This window comes from Tachypleus tridentatus, chromosome 13 (assembly GCF_004210375.1).
Source record: "Tachypleus tridentatus isolate NWPU-2018 chromosome 13, ASM421037v1, whole genome shotgun sequence".
Taxonomy (NCBI): domain Eukaryota; kingdom Metazoa; phylum Arthropoda; class Merostomata; order Xiphosura; family Limulidae; genus Tachypleus; species Tachypleus tridentatus.
Window position 1 is genome coordinate 117,560,709 of NC_134837.1, and position 26,724 is coordinate 117,587,432.

A 26,724-nucleotide genomic window follows, 5' to 3' on the forward strand; every position below is an offset into this window, starting at 1 on the left:
ACAATGAGGTGCGCTTGGTGTTTACGTTTAACCCAATATGGTACTAACTTTATCATACACTTGTCCACACCAGGATCTACACCGAACTGCCAACTCAAGGCACAGGGACCTCATCTTAAAAGTAGTTAACTGAATGTACTTACATTTCCAATATGTCTCTTAACTTCTTCCGTTTCAGAATCTCGCATTGGATTGTCAAATCCACAAAGACCGATTCTAAAATAAATAACAACAACATTTCATGTTTTAAAAAGACTTGTTTTACGTTACAAGCATTAAACTAACTATGAGTAGTTAGGATTGCTTTTCAATTAGTCGTTGTAAACAATAAACATTTTATATAAAAACAACAATACAAGACTGAGCTAACCTATAACCATCAAATCCTTCATCTGATCCATTAATGGTTAACACAGGGGTTCTGGCATATGCTTTAGCCACTCTTCTGTTTCTCTCCATACATATAACTTTAGCCCAGATTTCATCGTCTATTTGGTCCCATTTGTTAAGAACTTCTTGCACGTGATCCTGGAACGAAAATACTTTAGTGACATACAAAATTTATAATGGAAATCAAAGTATTTTCTTTATAAAGATAAACATTGAAATTTTAGCACTGTAAATGTTAATTTATAGCATACATCTCAGTTTCGTTCGTAATCATGTGTTGAGCTATAACACTAATTTAGCTTTGGGAGATTTGTAGTGTGTATCTCGTTATCTCTAACAGTGTGTAAACCTACAACACTAAGTCGTTATTCTTGTTACATTATTTTACAATTTTTGTAAATTTGAAAAAGCAGTGACACGAGATATAACCATCGTTACCACAGTGACTGTGCTAGTACTGTTTATATGTGTCGTCTTCTGTGATTAGTGTGGCAAAGACAGTGCCGCCTATCAGTGCGTTAAAACCCTTGGATGCATTGCTATATGTTAGTTGTTTTTTTTAAGTGAAGGAACCGATTATTATATTGGACCTTGTCTGTTCCACACAGAACCTGTTTAATATATAGTTTTCCGTTTCAACCACTGTTGCTTGACTGCACCAGGAAAGTCTAGCACTAATAGTTACAGTAGAGGAACACAGTCATGGTGCAAGGTGTGAGGGTTAATTTATGGTTAAAATTTGAATACAAATTTAAACAATTGCTTTGATTTGTATACAGAAATTATGTAATGTCGCAAACACTTTTAGGGAATTATACAAAAATAATTAATTCTATAGGGTAGAAAAATACCAAACTTCACGTGGAGAGATTGGTTTGTTTTGAATTTCGCGCAAAGCTACTCGAGGGCTATCTGCGCTAGCCATCCTTAATTTAGCAGTGTAAGACTAGAGGGAAGGCAACTAGTCATCACCACCCATCGCGAACTCTTGGACTACTCTTTTACCATTATTCGTTGGTATAACGCCCCCACGGTTGAAAGGGCGAGCATGTTTAGTGTGACGGGGATTCGAACCCGCGACCCTCAGATTACGAGTCGCGTGCCTTAACTACCTGGCCGTGCCGGGCCCACAGCAACCTCTACATATAAACATTTATTGTCAAAGACACCGCCGTTTTTCCTCCACTTGAACTTTTAATGAACCAACAACACTTATTGGACTATCGTGCTGTCACGTAATTATCGAAATATTCAATTCTGTTAATCTAAGTTTCGGAAGACTAACCAGAAGGGGCCAGCGGCAAGGTCACTTTCCGTCTAACAGTAACACTTCGTTAAGTAAAGCTATTTTCATTTCTTATCTCACAAAAACACCGACCTTAAACGTAACGAACACGCAAAGCACGGGAGTCTGTACGTTAAAAGGAAGGTATGCAAATTTATAGATAAACCATGGGTGACAGACATGTTGTTACAGAACATGAAAAAAAAAAGTCTGCATTTTAATAACAAATTAAGTTATTAAAAACTTGTGGGTGAAAGTAAATAAATAAAGATTATACAATACTATTTCAATCACACAGTAACATCTCTGACCAGTGCCTACGAAACGACCCTAGCAGTTTAACGAGATACTCGATGTGCAATCTCAAGACGGCTGGTATGGGTATTAGCACTTTAATTTAAAAAAGCAGAGAACAACGTTTCGAGCTCCTCAGGTCATCTTTGGGTTAACAGAGAGTTTGCAACTGACCGTTGCCGGACATATATCTTAGGTACGAGTGTGTAAACGGGTACGGGATGGTAGGGGGCGTACAGTTAGATGTTAAGTTATTAATTAGAAAAGGTATAAAGGCGTTCCTTTATATTGGTTTAATTTTGATTTTAATTGTTGTATAAATAGAGCCTCTTTGATTTTGCGTTTGTTTATATTTGTTACCATACTTAATATCTGGGTGATTTCTATGGTTATGTTGTGTTTATTTCATTTGCAGTGTTCAAAAACGTGTTAAGGTGTTGTTTTTTTGTGTTCTTTGAATCTAGTCTCCATTTTTCTGTTTGTTTCTCCAATGTAGAAGTCATGGCAGTTGTTGTAATTTATAAATAATGTTGGTGTTGTGTTTGTCAGTGTAGTCTCTACATAGTATGGACTTTAGTTTTGTACCTGGTTTTTGAATAAATTTTGTGTTTACTGGAATGTTGCATTTTGTTAAGATTTTTTCCAAATGTTGGTTATTTTTTCGCTCATTTCGGAAATACGAGGTACGCATGTGTTAAGGTTTCGTAGTTCGATACCCACAGCCCATTGTGCAGCTTGGCGCCTAAAACCCGAACAATTTTTTTTTTTTTAATTTTAAATACACAATAATCTTGTATCTCTTAATTAATTGCATGAACGTTCGAATGGAGTGAATCCTATAGAAAAAATGCACTGTTAAATACAACTCAATTTTTACAACACGCACGTTTACATACAATTCGAAAGCCAGACGTCACAGAGTTACTTATTTCTTGTTGTATATGTCACTAATATAATCGAAATGTTATTTTTGATTTTAGGTGGAAATTGAGACTTGTCAAACAACTATATATGCAAAAACGGCTCGTTTGGGTTGAGAAAATATTTTACATAGAAGGTCGAAACGTTGTTCGCTCTTCTATGTAAAATATTTTCCCAACCCAAACGAGCCGTTTTTGCATATATATTTCTCTACAAGTGGGTTTTCTCGACATCACTGATTGTCAAACAACTAATCCCAAAACCTAAATAATTAAATAACACACCAAAAAAACACTATTTATTTACTATATCATAGTCTTAATTAATAGTTTCGGTCTGCAAATACAAGAACGGTCACTACATTAGTGTCGACGTGAATTACTAAATATTAATTTTTAGTTGTTTGTTGTTGGGTTTTTTAACTATAGAGGGCGAGCTCCGTGAAATAACGGGACACAGAGCAAAACCAGTTGTTCCTTGACCCAATTTTTTTTTGGGCACCATAGAACTAGTCGAGATCGAACGGAACTCTGACAAAACCAGCCAACGTCTTGCCAAGGAAATCTTTATTCTTACCGCCACCAGGTGAACAAGACAGGTTTGAAATTCACCGAATCACGCAACTTGCGTTTCGTGACAACTGCACCGTGGTGGCGTGGTGCTGGGGTTAAACTGGTTTTTACTTTTAACATCCGAATAACCCTTGACACGTAACAACTCGGGGAAACCTTCGACGTCAATCGAATTCTCCAGTTATAAATTTCTAGTGTAAGAGAATTAACAGTAAATATATTTTAAAGATATACAGCCGTGTAAAAATCGTAGAAGTATCTTACAGTAATCAACTGAAAACCCTTCGATAAATTACACCCTGTGCATCTCGCTTCTGTGATGCTGGTATTGGTTCAAGACGGTGTCCGGTACTTTCGTGATCTCGATACGTCTCTCTATAAATAGTTTTAGTAATTGTACAGTTTCTCTTCACAGCTAAATTTGACATTTCCTTATCAGTATAGTTCCTTATGTATTTAACTTAAAGCTATTAAAGGTTTTAGTAATGTTGGTTATCCGTTTTATTTAACCGACAAGTTATCATCTCTGTTTCCACTCTTCAAAATTATTATTTATGTTGAAGAAAACTATGGCATTTTATTATTAAGTGGAACGTGCTACCTCATGATGACTAACCATTATTAATACTCTGGTCTATTCCGAGATACCTTCTCGATGAACTGAAAACAGTACACTTTTCTCGTATATCTAAGACTATTGTTACTTCTATCTTACACGTTGGAACAGGAGGGTGCTTGCACCCCCAAACATTTTATTAAGTTGAAGAAGCGAATACGAGACTACAGTTTTTTTTTGGTAAACCCTGATTTAAAAGTAATATTTACTTCTAGTATTCCTCACTATATAATTGTTTGTACAAACAACTTCCACTACTCAGATGTATTGTGCATTCAGACACGTTTAACGGTTTTTGTTTGTTGTTGTTTTAAATACGGGATACTTTATGGTAAATTCCAATACGAAAAGTTTTACGTATGGTAAGAGTTAGTTTCTGCTTCTAGATACGGTGTGATAGTTCTAGTTATATAAATGTCGCTGGTTCTATGTTCTAGTAGACACAATACGTGTCTCACCAGTCAACAACGACAGTTACAAGTTGTTCAACCTAGAAACAGACGTATCGCTGACCAATATCAGCTGTCTGACCTGTGTTAACTTCCTTCTGTAATATACATTCTGGTTGTTTTGAAGTCGTGGCCAACAGGTTCTTACTTGTTTTAAGAAATGTTATGAAAAACTTCGGATTTTCAAAAGCTTCGCTAAACTAGGCCTCAACACCTGCCCTAACAAGTTGATGGATGCAAGTTGAAAAACATTCTTTTAGTATGCAGAACCCTTTAACGCCATGAACTACACCAGGGACGTTAAAAATGCATCTTACGAGTACTGTTACCGAACATGGTAGACTTGAACTGGACGTTAATAAGGTATTATACAACTTGAAAGTACTTCTACCTTATGTGATCGAAGAGACGAAACGTTGTAAAGAAATGGATCTAGTTCCGACAGACTCCAATACTTAAAACAAGGTAAATAAACACAACATACTTGTAATAAACTCGGTTCCAAGGGCAGGGTGTGGATCTGAACTGGTTTAAGATCTTAAGATGCGATAAAACGTATAGAACCTGCTCACGTCCTAATTCTCTCTGACGTATTTGGTGGTTTTCCTACTTCTCTACACGATTACTTTAACTTTCCTAATGATTTTGCCTAAAACTACAACTGTACATTAAAAGGATAATTTTTTGCTGTTTTTTAACTTGTACTTTTATGTTAGACACGAGAGGATCGCCGACGACAAAAAAAAACTTGGCAGAATTTAAATAGTGGCAAAATTAAAACTTTGCAGACTGTAAGCTGACGCGTTGTTCAAAAATTCATAGCAGTATTTTTGTAATACACACCAGAGGGCCACGCCAGCCAGCCAAGTTCGCCGTTTGTTATTGTCGTGTGAGTGAACAGATGTTAAACACTTAAGGAAGTTATAACAAATGCATCATTTGACCTATCATCGATGTCACGTGATCAGAGTTGAAACGTTTTATAGAAACGAAACAAATAGTTGTTTCTAAACTTAATGTTTTACATGATAGTTTCAAGTAACTAAAGGTAAGTTAGTTCAAAAATGTACTACATATTCCACGACGAAACTCAAATCTACAAGTGCTTTAATTACACTATGTAACACAAATTTTGTTCCTGGATAGTATATATTATTTCTTAATTGCTTATGTTGTAAAAGTACAGAAAATGGTCATTATTCCCTTCAAACTTTGCTTTTGTGACCTGGATAATGAAATTTGGAAATTAACCTATTTTATATATAAAAACGAGCAAATTTGCATATTTTAATTTACATAACGTCTGAATAAAACAACATATGAATCAAGATTTACATATATTTATCCTAAAGTTATACAAACATGTTTAGAAGTTAGTAGTTTTTTTCGAGATTTGCGACTGCAATGTAAATCACTTTCACGTATAAGGCACAAAATATCGTCTCCCATCATGTTTTCGTCATACCTTCCCAGGTCACAAAAGCAAAGTTTGAGGAGAAAAATAGGTCTTTTCCATTTACTTTAGGCACAAGCAATTGAAAAATAACACTTTCTGTCCAGGAACAAGAAAAAGTAAAAATGTTGTTGCATAGTGTTATTGGTTCACATATACAGTTATAAATGGAATTATTAGAAAAAAGTCATATCTGGAAATAATTGCCTACCGACCCTAATAAGTTGGCCTTCTAATAGCGTCAACTGTAAAGTCCACTAGTTGTAGTTTGAGCAACAGAATAAAGCACATGTAACATAATTCAGAGTAATTATCTAGATGCAAACATCTGTTACATGAAAGGCCACGAGGTTTGGATAAAACAGGCAGCTACGTAGCACTTAAATGTGGCTGTAAGATTAGAAGTTAACCTTTTATGCGATTTTATTTTTAGGAGAGAATTTCTGGGTTGGTTGACAGTATCACAGTTTGTAACATCAGAATGATTTCATCCGTCTGTGTAAATAAAGACTTAAGAAACAAAAAGGTGATCCATGTCCTATGGATAATTCATAATGCTTATTCACTTCCAAAACTGATCCAAGTGGACATCGGTGCTAATTTCTCAGAAAAGGAACCAATCGACCCCTACGTATCCCAGAGTATCATCTATCTAGCATGACATCACATATAATTATATCAATCCAGAATTCAAAACCACTTCAGGTTCAACTAGCAGCAAGTTAATCTTTATAAACTACAACCACACTTGTTATTCTATAAAACAGTGGTCCAATATCTGTGTTTTAAGATTATCTGAGAAACGTTAATCAAAATTACGTTGCATAGTATCAAGGTGCTTTGTGACCCACATTTATTAATGAATTAAGTTACCTAATAGTCTGGTATCCAGGGAGCTCCAACAACCCTAGTTACCAATAACAAATGGCTTAGTATCCAGGGAGTTTCGACAACTCTATTTACAAATAACAAATGGCCTTGTATCCAGGGAGCTCCAACAACCCTAGTTACCAATAACAAATGGTCTGGTACAGGATGGTATCCAGGGAGTTCCAACAACCCTATTTATCAATAACAAATGGGTACAGGCTAGTATCCAAGGAGCTCCGACAACCCTGCTTACAAATAACAAATGGCCTTGTATCCAGGGAGTTCCAACAACCCTAGTTACCAATAACAAATGGTCTGGTACAGGATGGTATCCAGGGAGCTCCAACAACCCTAGTTACCAATAACAAATGGTCTGGTACAGGATGGTATCCAGGGAGTTCCAACAACCCTGTTTATCAATAACAAATGGGTACAGGCTAGTATCCAAGGAGCTCCGACAACCCTGTTTACAAATAACAAATGGCCTTGTATCCAGGGAGCTCCAACAACCCTAGTTACCAATAACAAATGGTCTGGTACAGGATGGTATCCAGGGAGTTCCAACAACCCTATTTATCAATAACAAATGGGTACAGGCTAGTATCCAAGGAGCTCCGACAACCCTGCTTACAAATAACAAATGGCCTTGTATCCAGGGAGCTCCAACAACCCTAGTTACCAATAACAAATGGTCTGGTACAGGATGGTATCCAGGGAGTTCCAACAACCCTGTTTATCAATAACAAATGGGTACAAGCTAGTATCCAAGGAGCTCCGACAACCCTATTTACAAATAACAAATGGCCTGGTACAGTCGAGTAGCCAGGGAGCTCTATTCGCAATCCGCGGGAATGATGTTGACTAGCCGTCTTCTAGTTCTGTAGGGTTGGCTAGTGCTTATGGCCTTCAATTAGCGTTGTATCAAATCACATAATACGAATGTCAGGGTTTTTTGTTTTCAATATTTCTTCGGTTTTCAGCTTTCGCATTTTTATTTTATAGATCAAAGTTAAACATTTTATTTGTATAAACCACATTCAGGAATACTCGAGGGTTTTTATTTGTTTTTTCTAATTATTTTGTTTGATAACGTTAAGTAAGGTTAAAAACAGGTCCCACTTCTTTTAACGAAGGAATTTATATATATATTGCCTTCAGAAACAAGGTTTTAGTGTCAGTATAGACGCCGTAGGGAAAATGTGCTATAATTAGGCGGAAATTAAATGAAAGTACGTCAACTGACATGTGCAAACTACAAAACAAACAGAACATCACGAACTACACACTCGGTAGAATCTAATAGTGCATAGCATAATATATGTGTCACGTGAAACGAAAAGAGCTGAGAATGGACGGCTGGAAGAAATGATATCCAGAATAACTGTCAAACAGTATCAACCACTACAGTCGGTTACCAACACGAATTAATTAAAATAATAAGGAGACGTCTATAGGAGAGATACCAAACTAAATATCTTGTGATTCAAGCATATTAATGTGCTAATTATCTTGTGCCAGAAAGTCACGTATCTTAACGTAGGTTTGACCAACCACGCGATTTGTAACGATCTTATGATAATTACTTCAAGAAATAAAAATATAAAAATACTCATTGTTTCTTGCCAAATAACAGACACGATTTAAAGAAACGAACTGAATAGTTTAATGTGTTTAAAATAGAAACTACATTACGTACGTCTCATTGAAACAACTGTGATTGTGAAAGAAAACAAATACACACACACACGTGTCCAAGAAGTAATGTTGCAATTGTTTTGTGCTTTGTTTTCTTTCACAAGCACAGCTGTTTCAGTGAGACGTAATGTTCTTTCTATTATAAAACCCATTACACTAATCATAAAAAAAATAAGTACCTATTAAACATAATAATATCAGATCGTTCGTTGTTATTGACAACGAAAAAGCTCGTGGCTCTCAGTAGCTTTGCATTCACTTACTGTTCTATCTTCTAAAACATTTTACTTATGTGAAAGCGCGTCTCTAGCCAAGTATTTAAGTTGTTTTTTAGCGGGAGTCGAGCTCCAGACTTAAGTGTTGTACATCTAGATACTTTCTGCCAATTGCCGTCTAGCTAATTACGTTTTTTCCCCCTTTCTTTCCATACACTAAGAACGTGGATACAACTGTTGTAATTATAACGAAATGAAATAGCTCTATGGATACATTTACTACTTTTATAGAAAATTTGTCAACTGTTCGTGTAAATATAGAACAATTTGTTAAATGAACTTTTAACCACTCGCTTTCAGAGCTCACACACATATTCTACGGACAAGCATTACGAATTATAAATATCGTTATTTTACGTAACGAACACATTGATAATTGTCAGTAGGCTTAGTGAACAATTACCGGGAAATGCCATTAGGCTTCACAAATTATCGTATAATTTGGTACCAATTTGATTGAAATCTATTTGAGTAAATATTACATGAAGAAAATTTCACTGAAAGAACATGTCGTTATGGTGTTCTTAAGTCTGGTATTTCATTATGAAAACTATTGCGTTGTCGGATAAAATATTCCCATTTTTTTCTTAATGTTAAGAACCAGGCACGTACTGAACGAGTTTCCTGAGGACAGCGTGGCAAGTATGTCGCTTTGATGATAACTGAAGCGAAAAATATGTTTTCTCTTATGTCTGTTGAAATTATTAAGCGGTCTTTGAACCTATGTGAGAGTCTATATCACTGGCCTGTTTTCTAGAAGTATCGAGTGGGGCCAAGTTGAACAGCGGCAAGTGGTATGTGCAATTCAAATTGTAAGAAAAAGTAACCAGAAATCGTTGGTAATAGAAACATTCTTCAGCGAGAATAAAATGTTCACACAACCAACATTCTTTATTACACATACATGCAATGATGCAACTTTGGGTTATCTGGGCTTTGCCAAACGCAGGTATCAAAATCGATATTTTGTATCAGAAACCCTCAGAATTACACTATGTAACAAAATTTTACTTTTTCTTGTTCCTGGGCAGAAAATGTTATTTCCCAATTGTTTATGCCTAAAGTAAATGGAAAAGACCAATTTTTCACTTCAAACTTTGCTTTTGTGACCTGGGAGCGTATAACTAAAACATGACGGGAGACTATATTTGGGGGCTATTATTGAAACTGATTTACATTGCAGTTGCAAATCTCGAAAAACTACTCACTTCTAAAGATTTTTGTATAACTTTAGTATAAATACATGTAAATCTTGATTCATATGTTGTTTTATTCAGACCTTACGTAAATGAAAATGTACAAATTTGCCCGTTTTTACCTAGACAATTGGTTAATTTCTAAATTTCATTATCCAGATCACAAAAGCAATTAAGCAATTAAGAAATAACACATCCTATCCAGGAACAAAATTTGTGTTATATAGAATTATCGCTAAACCAGGAGGGCAACGTGAGAGATATTCCAAGGAGAGAGAATATAACAATTTATATAAATAAAAACATCCACAATACAAAAATCCAACACTAGCGCACAGAAGTTGTTAGATGTATCGGAAGAAATGGCCATTATCCACTTTAACCTCAACTTCATGTTTAGAAGATATGAGGAAGAAAGGCCTAAGTGTGGGTGCTATAGCCCACAGCGTCCCTGGTATATCACCGTCCGCCGTCTGCAGCCAGATGTGGGAAGACGGTTGCTCCCAACAACAACAATTGTTACAAATATAATAATCAAAAAAACTATATATTAAAACAGGAAAACTGTCCTTGAAGTTAGCATTCCAGTCCTCTATATCACGTTTGGATCTGACTCCCAAGATGTTAAGGTACTGCTCTACTAAGCCTAACCTAAAGTATCAGCTGTCCTTGAAGCTAACATTCCAGTATCCTATATCATGTTTGGACATAAATACCAATATGTTAAAGTACTACTATGCTAAGCCTAACCTAAAGTGTTAACATAATTTTTCTTCTGAACTTTTACATGCTACTATCTAGATGTTCTACGGTTCCATATAATTCCACACACTAGTAGGACTTATAGAAGAATGGTAATACAACTACATTAGTCCACCTATATAAAATATTAACTATTTCCTCTGCAATAAAATTTATAAATTATATTTTATATAAAACTCTTTCATGCTATTTATAAAACTACTTAAAATATTTTAACTTTTTTTCATTAAACTCATTTAAATCAGTTTGAGTTTTAGTACATTAATATCAGTTGAGCTAAGATACGTGTGGCACGTTTAGACTCACATTGGTTTATTAAACTTCGTAATACCATGGTTTCATAGTTAAATAGTTCTAGGTTACATTAAAACAGTTCTGTTTATTTAAAGTATAGAAAACAAAAGTACAGTAAAATGAAAACCACAACAAAATAAAACGCTTTCATACTATTTAATCAAATGTCATAAACCTGCAGGCATGACAAGCTGTTAGTGTGATTAAACCTTTTCATATCAGTTGCTTTTCCCCTAAAGTGAGAGGAACACATTACATACCAGTTTTATCCCCTTAAAATGACATGGAAACATTTCATGGAAACATTAGTTGGAGAAAGTTACATTTAAATTAGTTTTAACGACATTTGTACATTAAAACAACATGCACTCAAGTGTCCCTACAAATTCTGGTCGACTGATAGTGCACATGTTGCAGACGTTTATTGCCAAAGGTTTGTAACATTAGCAATGTGTATATAAATACAAAGAAAATCTTCAAGTACACTTGAATTTCAGTTTGCAAGCCTCAAACTGTGACAATACTAACAAACAGGCTCCAATATAGCTTTCTAGCAATATTCGATAAAAAATCTTTAAATATACGATAAAAGACATTATGTAATAATCATGCGCAGCATAAATTACTTAGCTATTTTACCGGTGCACCTCTTAGAAGAATTTGTTTGTAGATTAACGCAAAGATAACACAATGTGCTATCTGTGCTCTGCCCACTCAAAACTCCTACGAAGTGATTTTTAAAAATGGGACGATTTATAAAGATAAGCTTTTAATCCTTAAACAGCGGGAACGTTGTAGGTAGCAGCAGTAATTGATGATGGCCACCATTTAAGGGTTAATATGTTTACAGTTTTCAGGAAGTCAAAAGTTAATATATTCCTTCCACAACATGTCCAGTCCACGACAGCATCATACAAGCTAATCATATTTGACTGGATTGTTATGATTCGAATTACGCACTAAGTTACACTAGGATCATCTGCTCTAGCTGTCTCTAATTTAACAGCGATAGCCCAGAGGGAAGGCAGATAGTCAACACCACCTGCCATCAATTCTTGAGCTACTCTTTTACGAACAAAGGGCGAAATAAACTGCCGGATTGTTATGCTCCAAGACTGAAAGTATACTTTAGGCAAAGTGGATTCGAACCTGCGACCCGTAGATTTCAATTCGAGTACTCTAACCACCAGGCCATGCCAAGCCCAATAATATTTGAAGATTTTACTTTCCAGTCATTCAGACCGGAACAACCCTGTTGGCTAGTCTTTCCATCTCTTTGTATCATGTCCAGAAAGAACATTGGTAACCATGGTCTTCCACAGAACTTCTCTTCGAGGCACACAATATTTCTTATGTATATGCATTCATCTAAGTATACAGACTTTACGGAAGTCTATCACATCTACACAAATAAATTCGTTTGTGGAAATGAAAAAGTAGATATTTCTATTATTTTTGTATACATTTTTAAGCGTAAAGAAACATAAAGGATTGTCTGCGCCCTGTCCCCCTGAAGCTGTAAAATCCGCCCCTCGGTTAGTTGGTGGTGATTTTAATATTAGTTGGTGGTGGTTAATATTAGTCTCAAGGGCTTAGAAAGCAGGCGGTTTGGTCTTAAATTCTATCTTGGATGTAAAACCAAAGAGAAAAGCCACGAAACCCATGAAGTAAAACTAGAGGGAAAGCAGCTAGTCATCTGCCGCTAACTCTTGGGCTACTCTTTTACCAACGAATAATGGGATTGAACGTCACATTTTAACACCTCCACAGCTGAAAGGGCGAGCATGTTTAGTGTGATGGGGATTCGAACCTGCAACCCTCAGAATACGAGTCGAGCCCCCTAACCACCTGGCCATACCTACCATACTTACATGTTATATCTTTAGTATCGGTTCTTTGGTACTGACATCGCTGGTATTAGCGAAAAGAAGAGAACTGATATGCCATTTTTGAGTGAGATAAAACGTGTCACGAGAAATGGGCGTTTCTCAAACTGGTTTTGTTATAAAAACAGAGCTTCAAGATAGCTTAACCACGAGTGGAAATTCTACGCGTTCGGATGGTGTAATCTATTACAAACAAACCTCCTTCTATGATACAGAATAAACAGTATGATTTAATGTATTATATGAAACATTGTATACCTCTCTACTTCCTCGTGTACAATTCATAAAATCCGGTTTTTCGATTTTGGATCTTTAAGCATCCAGATGCTAAGTTCAACCAGACATATTTAAAAAAACGTGTTCAAATGCTGAGTAACACTTCAATGTTTCTCATGGTTTATCCTGCGGTTTGTATCTTATTATCATGATAGTAAATAGTTCCAAACTGATACCAGTTCCTAGTTTTACAAGAATTAAGCTTGAAACATGAGACATCAGAAAAAAACTTTTATTTGCACACACACAAACCTACTCTGCGAGTAAACTAAAAATGAAACTACTAAAACTAGTTTGTCAACAGCTGTTTATACTTCGTAGTTGATAATATTTAGGGCTATATTATGTTCTATATTTAATGTACTGTTTCTTCTCAGTGTCGTTCATACCAAAGTAATTTGTGTCTGGATTAGCAGTAATGTTTGAGGTTTCATGCACTCGTCTCACAGATAGGTTGTGACCAACAGAAAAAAATATATGACACAATATGATTACAGTCACACAGGTACAACAACGTGACCCTCACTACAGTCAGATGTACCTAACCTTCACGGTAACTAAAGATTAAGGTGAATGTATGGTATCTAAATATGTCATGCACATTAGTCTAATATTACATATTAACACAGATGGTGAAGAGTCATGGATACAAACGTAGAACAAGTTATATGGAGAAACTTCTGGGAAGAGACAGACATTTAATTAGTGTACAGAGGGGAATTAACTTTGGCAGAGGGACGATGGGACGTACAAGCATTAAACGGGAAGTCTTGAAATACAGAATATAGATAGATAGAAATAATTTAAAAAATTCGACCAAAATTGATATCTTGAATAGAGGAGTACACCGAGCCACGTGCATTACTTCGCTCCTGCCTATTATAACCTGTTTCTTTAGGGTTAATGAACTGTCAAAGTTTTCATTTCTCTTGGTTTGGGAACATTAAGCTATAAGAACAAAACGCACTCATATTACAACACAGAAAATAAGTATTTCCGTTTCTATGGCAACGAGATTCTTTTTTCGTTAGCTCTAGTTAAACTGTTAATAAACATTTTGGCATTTAGAAGGTTTTGAATATTTAAATGACACGAAAGTATCTTAAAACATGTTTATCGTCACATACAGCTGAAAGTGTTATACCCTGTAAACCCGACAGTAAACAAGGCTTAAATGTGTAACTATTTTAATAAAGTAAAATAAACAGATGGTGGTGGTGGGGAGATGGGGTGACGTTGCTCGCGGAGCGACAAAAGGTCTTACACGTGGTAACTACTGAGGGTTACAACGCTTGCCAACATTCAAAACTTTACAACGAAACCAGTTGAACAACACGTGCAGCTAACGGCTGTCTATTTTCTGCCCATCTCTCGTATCGAACCCCAATTTTTTAACGAAACGATAGCAAGTTTATCTTTTGTCGTTAAGTACGACAAAACTTTAGTCATCACGAATACGACAGGCTTTCCTTCTCTCGTTCTCTTATTTTTTGTAAAGGAGATAAGAGAACCAGAACAGAGGTTTAAATCTGACGTGATAAGTTACACAAAAGATACATAGCAGGGATATAACATTACCACCCACTACCCCTTCCCCAAGTTTCAAACTCGTCTTATTTTATGGTTAATTCCGCAATTACTATGACAGCCAGATATGTAGCCTAGTAATTCACTGAACACATAAGTCTACACATTCTCCTTGTTCCTGGTGGTAAAACTGGATAACTAAAGTAGGTGTCGTCAAGAAAGCTCGAACATTGTAGGACACTTCGTGATTGTGAGAACCATTCCACCCTACAAGAATAACTCAGTTTGTTTAGTAATTTGACACTAGATAGAAATAATTACTTTTCTTGCTTCTCGTATATTTCAAAACAAATAAAGTAAACCGTAGAAACACTGAACTATCAGGTAGTTGGAAAAGGTTTTACGTATTGAGAGGACGTTTAATGAATTAAAAAAGTAGAAACAGTCAAATTTATAAACAATATTAACCTAATGTGTATCAAAGTGCAATAAAAAATAAGACAGATACTTTGTAGTCCATGTTTTATTTACGAATACAACAAAGGACAACATAACTAATACATCTTCTTGCCTTACTTCCACCGAACTTTGCTAACATCGATCACTAAACATATTCTACCTTCATTTCTATACATGTGCTAACACTAATAATTGTAGTTTGTGTTTGTCTTATAGCAAAGCCACATCAGGCTATCTGCTGAGCCCACCGAGGGGAATCGAACCCCTGATTTCAGTGTTGTAAATCCGTAGACTTACCGCTGTATTAGCGAGGGGCAATAATTATAGTAACACCACTTTATCCAGCAAAACTGTATGGGGTAGGTATGGCCTAGTACTCAACGGTCAAGCTTCGAACACCGAGGACGATACAAGAGCAACTCAAGAAATGGTGATAGGTGCCGGTAACTAGTTATAAATATACAAACAACTATCTGTACGTTCTTTCTGATAGAACAAATAACCATGCAGGAATACACACACACGCTATATTTACTTATCTAACTGTAGATTTGGTCCAGGTAATCTTTTTTCTGTCACCAACTTAACGTTTCAGGTTATTTATTTAAAATGGTTTGACTGCCAAAAAAGATATTTAGGAACATGCTGGTTTTAAGCCTAATTCACAACTGCAGTGTATAGGCAATTACAGAAGGTTATATTTTATTACCCTTACCCTAGTTTTATCAAAGTATTAAAGGTAATATTAATGACACACAACTCAATTATTCAGTAGCGACAGGTCCGGAGTCAAAATGTTTCTATGTTGCTAAAGATAGGATTAATTGTCAGTTTACTAAGAAAAGTAGTTGTGGTACGTCGCTTGACATACAAGAAATAATCTTGTGGACTATCTATTTAATACCCCCACCCAGTTATTGAATGAAAATATCTTATTAATATGTCTTGTTTGCTATTTAAGCCCACAGATAAGAATGGGCTATATGTGGTAAGCCTATCACAACTATCCTAGTCACGGTTATTAGCAGTAGCGATGATCCAAACCAAAAACAAGGAAAGTCCAAGATAAGCTTCGATTGTAGAAAGGTAATTCACCTGTTCTTGTATTTCCTAATACGGTTTACCATACCAACTAAATCAACAGGTCATATGTTGTTGGTTGGATCTTCAGACCTGAGCATGGTAGTACACCAGTTGACGGATGTACGAATAAAAGTTTTATCACAAATTGAAGTGTGTGTGTGTGTGTGTGTGTGTGTTCAAATTCTTGAGCAGATAAAAAAATAAACAATATCATTAAACAAAGAGAGCGAGTTTTCTGTCCGTAGACAGAACAAAAACCATTCTGTAGAACTTTTAAAAGAAAGTGTTCATCCGGTTTTATTTTTCAAACATCTTTGTTTACACTTCACAAAACAAGTTCATTGTCTCAGTGCAACTGAATAAAGACCTATTTATTTATTTTTACTAAAATAGCCTAAATTACCAGTTTCAAATACGAGATTATCTGTGCTCCGAAATAGATGAAACCGATGACGTCACATTAGATATTTGACTTTTCTAAGTTGATTTGTTTCTCGGTGTGAACGGATGCACAGTTTTTTGTTACGTGCATCGAATTTCAGCCTTTTTTTTTAAACTGTATTTAAGCTTTACTTTGAAGTCAGACTGGTCTCAAGTATAGTATTTGGTTATAGTGTACTAAAGTTGATCCAGTGAAAGGCTATCGTGTTTGCATTTAATTGTGCTAAAGACGTGATGCTGGGCAAGTCTAAAACCAATATGCGAAATAACACTTAATACTTTGAAAATTATGTTCAAATTGAAATGACCTATGAAAAAAACTGCTATTTGGCGATGCTGTTCCTACTGTGGGCGTGGCATGGGCTGGTGGTTAGGGCAGTAGACTCGCACTAGAATCCCATCACTGAACATGTACGCCCTTTCAGTCATGAGGACACTATAAAGTGATGGGTAATCTAACTTTTCGTTGGTAAATAAATAGCCCATGAATGGGTGGTAGGTGATCTCTCTTTAATCTATTCCAAAACCAGGGCAGGTAGCCCTGGTCTACTTAAACAATGACAAGACTGTTTATTTGTGGTAGATGTTTGTAATGTAGCGGTTAATTGACCTACAGCAAATGTTGTAGAATAAAGACGCATTGGGTTATCTACTGCATCCACCACGGAGAATCGAACTTCGGATTCGAGCGTTGGAAGTCCGTAAAGCCATCACTGTCCTACCGAGGGGACAAGGAATAACTTCAGTGACCGGAGACAAGAAAGGACATTTGAAGTCAGTAAACTGATAATGAAACTTCTACTGAACTACTTCAGAAAAACTGATGTAGTAACTAACCTTTACCATATATGAAATAAGTAAAACCAGCAGATTCGAAACATTAAACAGTTGCGTTAAAGGTGTCTCATGTGCTAACTTGACCACTACCTTTCATTCGAATAAATAATAAATATTTGACCTCGCAACTCTAAAATCTGAGGTTCTATTCTCCGCGGTGGGCACAGCAAATAACACTGTGGTTTTGCTTTAAAATAGCCAAAATAAACAAAGCTCTCTTCAACATTAATTTCACTATTGAGTTTGTTTTTTCCTGTTACGTATTAACTGACATCCGATTGGACAAAATTACATTTCATGTGAACTGAAACACGTGGTACTTTTGAGTTCCCGATAAAGTAACGTCATGCATGGTGCTAGTATCCGCTTTGAAAAATTTATTGTGTAAAGGGAATTTGTTTACAGCAAAAAATACGCATACACACACAAGGTGAGTAATCTACATTACGTCCACCCGTAGAATCGACCCCAGATTTTAGAGTTGCAAATTATATATTTACCGCTGACTAGCCGAGAGTTTGTACACACACACACACACACATTAATATATCAAAGCATTGAAATACTTTAAATTAATAATTATGAACTTATATTAGTAAAACATTTACAAATATATTAATTCAACATAGGTCATGCATTATGAAAGTTTGGACAGACTCCCAAATCTTGCCTTTCAATCAGTTAGAAAAACAGTGTAAAAACTGTTTCACTGTGTTAGGTTTGTGAAAATGTTGATTTGTAATCTAATTCAAGTATTCTATCTTTAGTTTTTATTTTTTAGTTTTGACGCGTCTCACATGTGTACATGCCAATCATGCTACGTCATTGGACGATACTTTTCTTCCAAGATTTATTAACATTTTCACAACTTACAGTTCACTACATCTTACTTGAAACGTGAGAAACATTAACAACTTTATAATACACACAGAAGTAATTTTCTTAAAGGAAAGTCAAAAACTTGTCATCACCTCAAAAAGAAACAGTAATAATTAGGCCTAAAACAATATTTTCTTTATTTGCATGTCATATCAGAAAATGGTTATTTTAAATTAACACAGTATCTAGTACTAGTTAGGCCTAGTAAAAAATACATTTTTGTTACTTCTAAATAATATATTGGCCTGCTACACCCAGAATAGTTATTTTAAAATAGTACCAAACCATCCCCTTACACAATAAATATTTGACCTCGCAACTCTAAAATCTGAGGTTCTATTCTCCTTGGTGAACACAGCAAATAGCAGTATGTGGTTTTGCTTTAAAATAGCCAAAATAAACAAACCTCTCTTCACGTAATACAATAAATAGTAACTGATATGGTATCAGCCCCTTTTCTAAGTTGGAGAAATACAATTATAACACTATGCAACAAAATATTTACTTTTTCTTGTTCCTGGGCAGAAGTGTTATTTCCCACTTGTTTATGCTAAAAGTAAATGGAAAAGGCCTAGTTTTCTTTTCAAACTTTGCTTTTGTGACCTGGATAATGAAATTTCAAATGTACCCATTTTGTAGAACATTCCAGGTAGATTCAGTGCCGAGTAGCTGATAGAGAATTTTCTCGAACTTACAAGAATTTTCTAGAATGTTGTAGAACTTAACGAGAATTTTGAAAAACATTTTAGAAATTTCTAAAACTTTCCATAGAAATATATATACAAGGGCTCACCACTCGCTACTTCAGTTTAGTTCTAGCTGCCTAAGTGAACACACAGACCTATTTGATTTTATCAGAGATGGCATCAAGAAGCTGCAAGCATTCTCCAGACACATTCTGCTACGTATGCGGCCAATTTATCAAGACAAGAGCGAAAATGTACTCTGTGACAGCATATGCTAAAATGTGTGAAGCCTACAAGGCATATTTCGGCATGCCTGTCGGACATCAAGACAAACTCTGGGTACCTCATTTTACCTGCGAGCACTGCAAAAAAACTCTAGAAGGTAAGACAGACAACTTTTGCTTGCTTGAATAGTAAGATTTTATATTATACAAATTCTAGACCCTTTAGTTGTGGATGAAATAAATTTATTCTTCATAATAACAATATTTTGGTCTTTTGCAGGATGGTACAGAGGGGAAAAAAAGAGAGCCATGAAGTTCGCTATTCCAAGAATTTGGTGTGAACCCACTGACCACTCAAGCAATTGCTACTTCTGCATGGTGGACCCTATCAAACGTCGGACTGGCAAGAATGCATCTGCTATAATGTATCCGGACCTTCCATCATCCATCACCCCACTGCCACACTGCCCTGAGCCCCCTGTACCCACTCCACCAGAGAGAAAGCAGCCATCCTCAGAAGAGAGCAAAAAATCAGAAGAGGAGGTAGACGTTTAAGATCCAGATTACAATTTCAGAGGTGCAGCTGGTGAGAGAAACCCATACTACCACAACCAAAGAGACCTCAATGACTTGATCAGAGATCTTGGTCTAACAAAGTCAAATGCCGAGACTATATCCGAGGGCTGATACGTGAAAGTGATTTATATTACAGTCGCAAATCTCAAAAAACTACTCACTTCTAAACATTTTTGTATAACTTTAGTATAAATACATGTAAATCTTTATTCATATGTTCTTTTATTCAGACCTTATGTAAATGAAAATGTGGAAATTTGCCTGTTTTTACATAGAAAATAGGTTAATTTCTAAATTTCATTATTCAGGTTACAAAAGCAAAGTCTGAAGGGAATACTGGTCATTTTCTGTACTTTTACAACACAAATATGATTAATTGCACTATGTAACACAAATTTTGTTCCTGGATAGTACGTGTTATTTCTTAATTGCTTATTAAATAGTATGGTTGAAATGCTACTACATACTTCTAATTCTTTTATCATAGTGTTAAAAATACACTAGGTCTAACATTAATGTCTTATGACAAGTATAATATAGATGTTTGATTTCCAAAACTTACACGTTCAAAAATAGTTTACACAATTTCAGATACGTTGACTTTACACGGAAATTTTGCACATAAACAGGAAACAAAACAAACTTGTACAATGTGCTTTATTTTCTGTGCCCCACCACATAATCCTTCCCCGGTGGGACAGCGTCAAGTCTATGGATTTAAAACGTTTAAATCCGAGGTTCTATTCCTTAAACGGACACGGCAGATTGTCCAACGTGCCTTTGATCTCACGTGCTTCACAGTTCAACGACACGCACGTTTGGACCAGTTCGTTACTAGTCTAGAAAAATTATCAGACGTTCCTTACAGAGGAGTGGTACATATGACAAACAGACTAAGCTGAGTCTGTTCTGACGACCATAATGAGTCACACATAAACACCTCCTGTTCACAAGTATATATTTTTAAAAATGTATTAAATATTTCAAAGATGTTACTTTACGTCTGCCATTTTTGTGGCTTTAACAATAAAGTATCTATTTTTAATGATGTAGAATGAAGAGACAAATTTCAGATAACAAAGTAAAAGTTAAACTAGTGGTATAAGACAACGCCTTATGTTTTGTACGATTGTCTACTGTGCAGTTACGCGCTGCTCTGTTTCATTACATGGAGTTGACCTACTTAGTAAAGCTAGATATACAAGTTGATCGAGGACACAGTCCATACGATATTACACGTTACACAATTACCCGAAAAATCCGTTAAAACATTAGAAAATAGAGGATACTACGTTAATCGCTTTGTCATTAGAATACTGTTTAAAAACATAAACGTATACGTATTAAATCATACAAATTAATTGCGTTTTTATTTTACAGCAGATTGATATAAAACCAGATAATATAAGAATTATTTTAGTTCGACAAGTATTTTAGTAGAAATCATACATTTTACCTTGTTGGACAAACAAACACTGACCTATGGCAGCAGGTTACAGATAGCTAATACATGAATATGACCCGCTACTTTAACCTATTCCTTATATCATTCAGTCATGAAGTATGGAGCTGTTCACGGTCAGAAATTTACCTTCTGAAAAACGGATGTTATTCAAGTGAACAACATACTGGACTAAATAGTTAACACCAAAATACAATATCGAGATTCAACAACTTACACGGTTTGATTTATTAACGGATTCTATAAAACTATTGTTAAAAATAATAACCTATGTTCGCATTGTTTAAAATGGTGAATTGATTTATATTTTAACCAAACATATATAACCTATTGTCGAATGACAACAATACCCGATAAGTCTTGTGAAAATAAAGTGTAGTACGTCCTGACCGAATACCGCGAAGTGACAGGTTCATCGTAACGGGTTAACCGATTGACTTTTGTATAATTAATAAATATCACGTCTGACAGGTCTGTATCTTTTGTACGCTGAAAGAAAGAATTATCAAACAAAAGAAATTTTTTTTCTTTAATCTGTTCATCCACATGTACCCGCAAGAATGACCACACCTACTTGTTCCACCCACTCGGGTAGTGTTTAGAAAGCCTACCAACAAGGTTAAACTCATAATTCAACAGTATTATCACGTTAATACCTATCACCTAAAAAACACAGATATGAAAAACGGCTGTGTATTATGTAACCTAAACCTAAAAACACAAATGTGGGCGTATTAAAAATAAAATTAGGGTGAACAACCAGATGTAATAAACAATAGGTCATTTATGTTTCCAAACAGACCAATTCACAAGGCTATATCCAAGATATGTCAGTAAGTGAGCAGTGATTACATAACATGCTAATACACGAGTGTAAAACATTAAAAACAATGAGTAGTTAACTTTTACCATTTAAGATGTTGACCTGTTTTGCTTGTTACAAGTCAACCCTGTAGTTTTTTGGTTGCTTTTTGTAGGGGGGGGGTTATGCGTGAAAATGAAAATTGCAATTTACTATAAACCTGCAAGTAAAAGAGTGTCTGTAGTAACCCAGTTAGACCCGAGTCGACTCGATCATACTGGAGAAGCTGTAATATAGAACTTGATTGTAACACTAGTCTGAGACATAGAGGTTGGGGGACCATGAAAAACATCAGTGAAATAGTATAGAACCAGGATACAAGTCTACTTACATATATAGTTTTATCGATATGTCGTCAACCAGAGAAACGACTTGAAATTCTACACATAATTATAAAAATCGACTGTTACAACCAACGTGTCGCCACTGCCCTTCATCATGGACAGTGCTACAAAGAAAGTCCGTGTATTACCAACTTGTCCCCCGGTGGGGCAGCGGTAAGGTTACGGACTTACAAATCTAAAATATGGGGTTAAATTCCTCGCGGTACACATAGCAGATAGCACAACATAGCCTTACCCTGAAAAGAAAAATTACGAACCGCAATGACGAAATGTTGGTCGAAATCTCGCGTTTTTCGTACTTTATTGTCATGCCCACATTTCTTCGGTTGGCACTGCAAATTCTGAAACACTGCAAATTGTTCTCAGACAGCGTCCAAGAAAGTATCTTAAATATATCAGTGTTATACATTAAAATAAAAAATAACAAGCCTGAAATTAATATGTTTTTTGTTTTAATTTTTAAACAATAAATTTTTCTAAAAATAAAATATCCCCATACACAGAATGAAGAGTTAGGTTTTATATACAGGTTTATATCATCGTTGAATGTCTGACAGCCTGATTATTACGGACGTCCTTGTGAAAATCGAATTGAAAGTAATAAAGCAAACCACATTACATTTTATCTTATATTCGTTGCTAGGGGATTGATGGTTGCTTTTGTACAGTTTTATGTAAATTAGTATATTTATGTAAAAAAGAAGACGATATTAAAAAATTAAAATACACATTAGAGAAAATTAAACCTCTGATAACTTCCTTCCAACCTATACAACCCTAACCCCTGCGGATCTTTCATTAGCTAACCCACAATTTCTTACCAATTAAAACAATCCCGGTTGTTATTTATTCGTGTAAACTGTAACCCAATGGTAGACCTAGTTATATTCAATCTTACACACACACACCTAACGAGACAGTCAAACAACCAGCAGACCTAGTTAAATTCAATCGTACACAATTACACCTAACGAGATAGTCAGACAACCAAATTTCCTTACCTTGAAGAGTTTATCCTTCTGGAACCACACATCCTCTTCTTCAATACCAAAGTTAGAGTTCAAGTCGTCCCTGGATCGAGATAAAATCTTCCGTCTACTTATCATCTCAGTCTGAGATTGTTTCCCACTGAACAAATAAATGTAACAAGGTATAGAAACCCGACCCAACATCATGGAGTAGGCTTAATAACACCTATTAACTATACTTGTATAGGTTTTAGTTTTATTTTCATGTACTAATGATTTGTAAAACTATTGCTTTAAGATTGGCGCTCGCAATAGTTAACTACCACATATACGGAATTAGTGTACTAAGAAACAGTTCTTGTGCCCTATAGTAGAATAAAACTGATATAAATGTGAGTTTTTAACCCTTCAACAGCGACCATCATCAACTGATGGCGCTACCTATATTTCCGCTGTTTAAGGGTTAATTTAGAAATTAAATCATTTCTGAGTAAAATTTTTTAAACTTTATAGTCTGAATGAAAATCTATCTGCTATTTTAATTAATGTAAATTAGATAGCAAGCCAGTGTGGTCTAGAATTTATAGTGCCATATGTCAATCCAAGAGTTCGTGGTTTTCGTCCCGCTGTGACGACGATACCCAGAATCCTGTATCAAGTGTTCCCAATAACACAGTAAAAAAAAATCTACGTAAGACAGACAGGAAACACAATACTAAACCGGCACAGGTTCTAGGCCAAAGTACTTAATTCGGAACCAAACATTTGGTATGCTAAAGGTCGGATTCGCCTTCAGTTTATCGGGAAACAATAATATTTTAATAATTCCATCCTCTACACGACAGAAGGCAGTCAAGTGAGGCTAAAATACACACCTCAACGCGCGCGATCCTAGAATTAAAGGATCTCGAGCAACTCTAATTTCACATTACTGTGCTGAAATATTTAATTAATAAATATTGTATAAATACAGCGTTTCGTATTCATCTACCCGTGGAGCAAGGGTAGCGAAGCGACAAGTAACCAACAAACACTGACCGCCAAGCTACTGGCAGAAACTGTCCGATTTAATTTAGTGCTAAATAATAAAGGAATATTTGAAAAACACGAAATAACGTTTCTTAAAAACATTATCAAAACAAATTAAGTTTATTTTCCAAGAAAATACCTTGATTCTTAGAAAAAATAAAAACTCTTAGGTCGATAACAGTTGTACTCGAAACGAAATATTGTAGTTACGTAGATTTTTTAATGCAAAGTTACTCAATGAGCACTTTACGGTATGCCCATCACGGGATCTTTGAACAACATTTTATATTTAACAAGATTAATTAATTTATCTTGAGGAATTTCGATGACAGCCTAGTTTTATCTTACGCATTCATCAAGAAAACGAGTTTTTATCATCTCTTATTGACAGAAGTATTTAATTATCTTTATGGCTAAGTGCTACTCATTTAAAACAAGGTTTATGTATGTAATAGAAACACGAGACATCATTATATAGCCAATAACTCTATATACATATTTTAGGGTAATGTAAATCTGTGACAATATGGTACCGAACCAAACAAATCAGAGTTCTGTTAACGCAAAACCATTCAACCCTGTGACTCAACGGCAGGTCTACTGGTTTTTAACATGCTGACAACCAGATAAGCCATGTCTGTAGCTATGTGTCCAACAGTTAGATATTTTTACATCCAGGATATCCGGACCCGGAAGTAGAAACATTTCGACTCTTCTTCATCCTGCTAAATCCAAAGAGAAATTATTTTTGCTTATAGCAGAGTCCCAAAGTACGAGTATATTTTCACGGCAACGGGACACAAACCATGAATTCACAGTCCGGATACTGTAGCCACATCCGGTCCTCTTGCCGACAGGCAAGATTGCTTCCACTGGAGGATCATGGGTAGAAAGCGTTTCGAATGTTTAATACAAAGTTACAATTTATGAAATCCTAATGGAAATACGACTTAATTTAAGGGTAAAAAGTCGCGAGTCGCACGTTTTATTTGAATAAAATATATTTCTCATTCATTGAATTAGCCATATGTTCAACTGTTTAATTTGTCGCTGGTGGTTAAGTTTCTATACTTTACCAAGCATTAACTGGAGTAAATTATGCTATTTCATTTTTCCTTGGAAATCTGTTTCAAATCAGTCAATAACGGTTTTCTGGTTATTCGAACTATTCGGTTAGAAACCGTTTCGTGGTTACCAGGACTACTTTATCTCACTTCCACTGGTTGAGGCTCACTTTTCTTTGAAAGTGAAAATATTTAAAAAAGAAGTACTGTTTAGATTACCTTGTTTATATACGCAATAACTTAACACGTGGGTCAATTAAACAAAATATGTTAACGAGTGTAATTAACTCTGAAAATTATCGTTATATATTCGCGTCAATTTAATACGTAATTGCATTATGACTACATTGTACCGTTAAACCTTCTAAAACTACAGTTTTACATGAATTAAAATACCACTACTTAAAAATAACGTACACTCTAATCAGACTCACCTGTAAAATCAAAAAACCTATTACAAACTCCAACACACATTCAAAAGGGGGTTCTTTGTTGAGCACGTTCCTAGATCCCATACAGCACGCGACGCGAGAAATCGTTTCTCTTTGTACAAAGAGAACCTTTTTCAATAATTTCCTGACAGTTTTTTATACATAATCTATACGACAGGTTTGTCCGGTCTCTGAAAATTACAACGTCACTTATTACGTATCGTAAAGTGGGTTACTTGGACGTCCCGTTATAGTTAGGGCAAATATCCTAGTGTAATCTTGTTTTAACACTACGTAACCCATCTTTCCTGTTAAGACAAGAGGTTGGTACTGCAAATATCCCGTTCGTAAAATGACTTGAGAAAGTTCATAGCGGGTTTGGGGTCGGGGTTAATACCTAATAATCGGAAATCTACACAAGCCACGCGCTAGTGTGTGTGCGTGCGTGAGACAGTTCTCAACAATTAGTGTTGTTTCCTATTGATATAAACCTAACGACATTTCCCGTTGTTTTCCCAATATAAATGTGCATCTTTGTATTTTCAAAATAAACTGTTCGAATAACCTTCAACCACTGGAACCTGTCCTCTATTATGAGTTCTCGAAATATTTCATTGA

The 26,724-nt window shown here is 35.5% G+C and overlaps 2 protein-coding genes across 5 annotated transcripts in view; one reads left to right on the forward strand and one right to left on the reverse strand.

Annotated features, from left to right (window-relative positions):
- Window positions 1–26,724, reverse strand: part of LOC143235982 (uncharacterized) — a 47,994-nt gene that overhangs the window by 11,121 nt on the left and 10,149 nt on the right. For 2 of the 4 annotated variants that reach the window (XM_076474128.1, XM_076474127.1), the window contains exons 2-4: window positions 23,616–23,742; window positions 371–528; window positions 144–216 (exon numbers count right to left, since the gene is read on the reverse strand). In XM_076474128.1, coding sequence (XP_076330243.1) covers window positions 144–216; window positions 371–528; window positions 23,616–23,742 — 358 coding nt within the window. Of the gene's footprint in view, window positions 1–143; window positions 217–370; window positions 529–23,615; window positions 23,743–24,750; window positions 25,194–26,109; window positions 26,238–26,724 lie in introns of those variants that run through there. The other 2 variants (XM_076474130.1, XM_076474129.1) reach the window with 2 other exon arrangements.
- On the forward strand, window positions 19,137–20,382 carry LOC143239890 (uncharacterized). Its single transcript, XM_076481509.1, has 2 exons — window positions 19,137–19,528; window positions 19,651–20,382. The coding sequence occupies exons 1-2, from the start codon at window positions 19,321–19,323 to the stop codon at window positions 19,923–19,925; spliced, it is 483 nt and encodes a 160-aa protein (XP_076337624.1). The 5' UTR covers window positions 19,137–19,320; the 3' UTR covers window positions 19,926–20,382.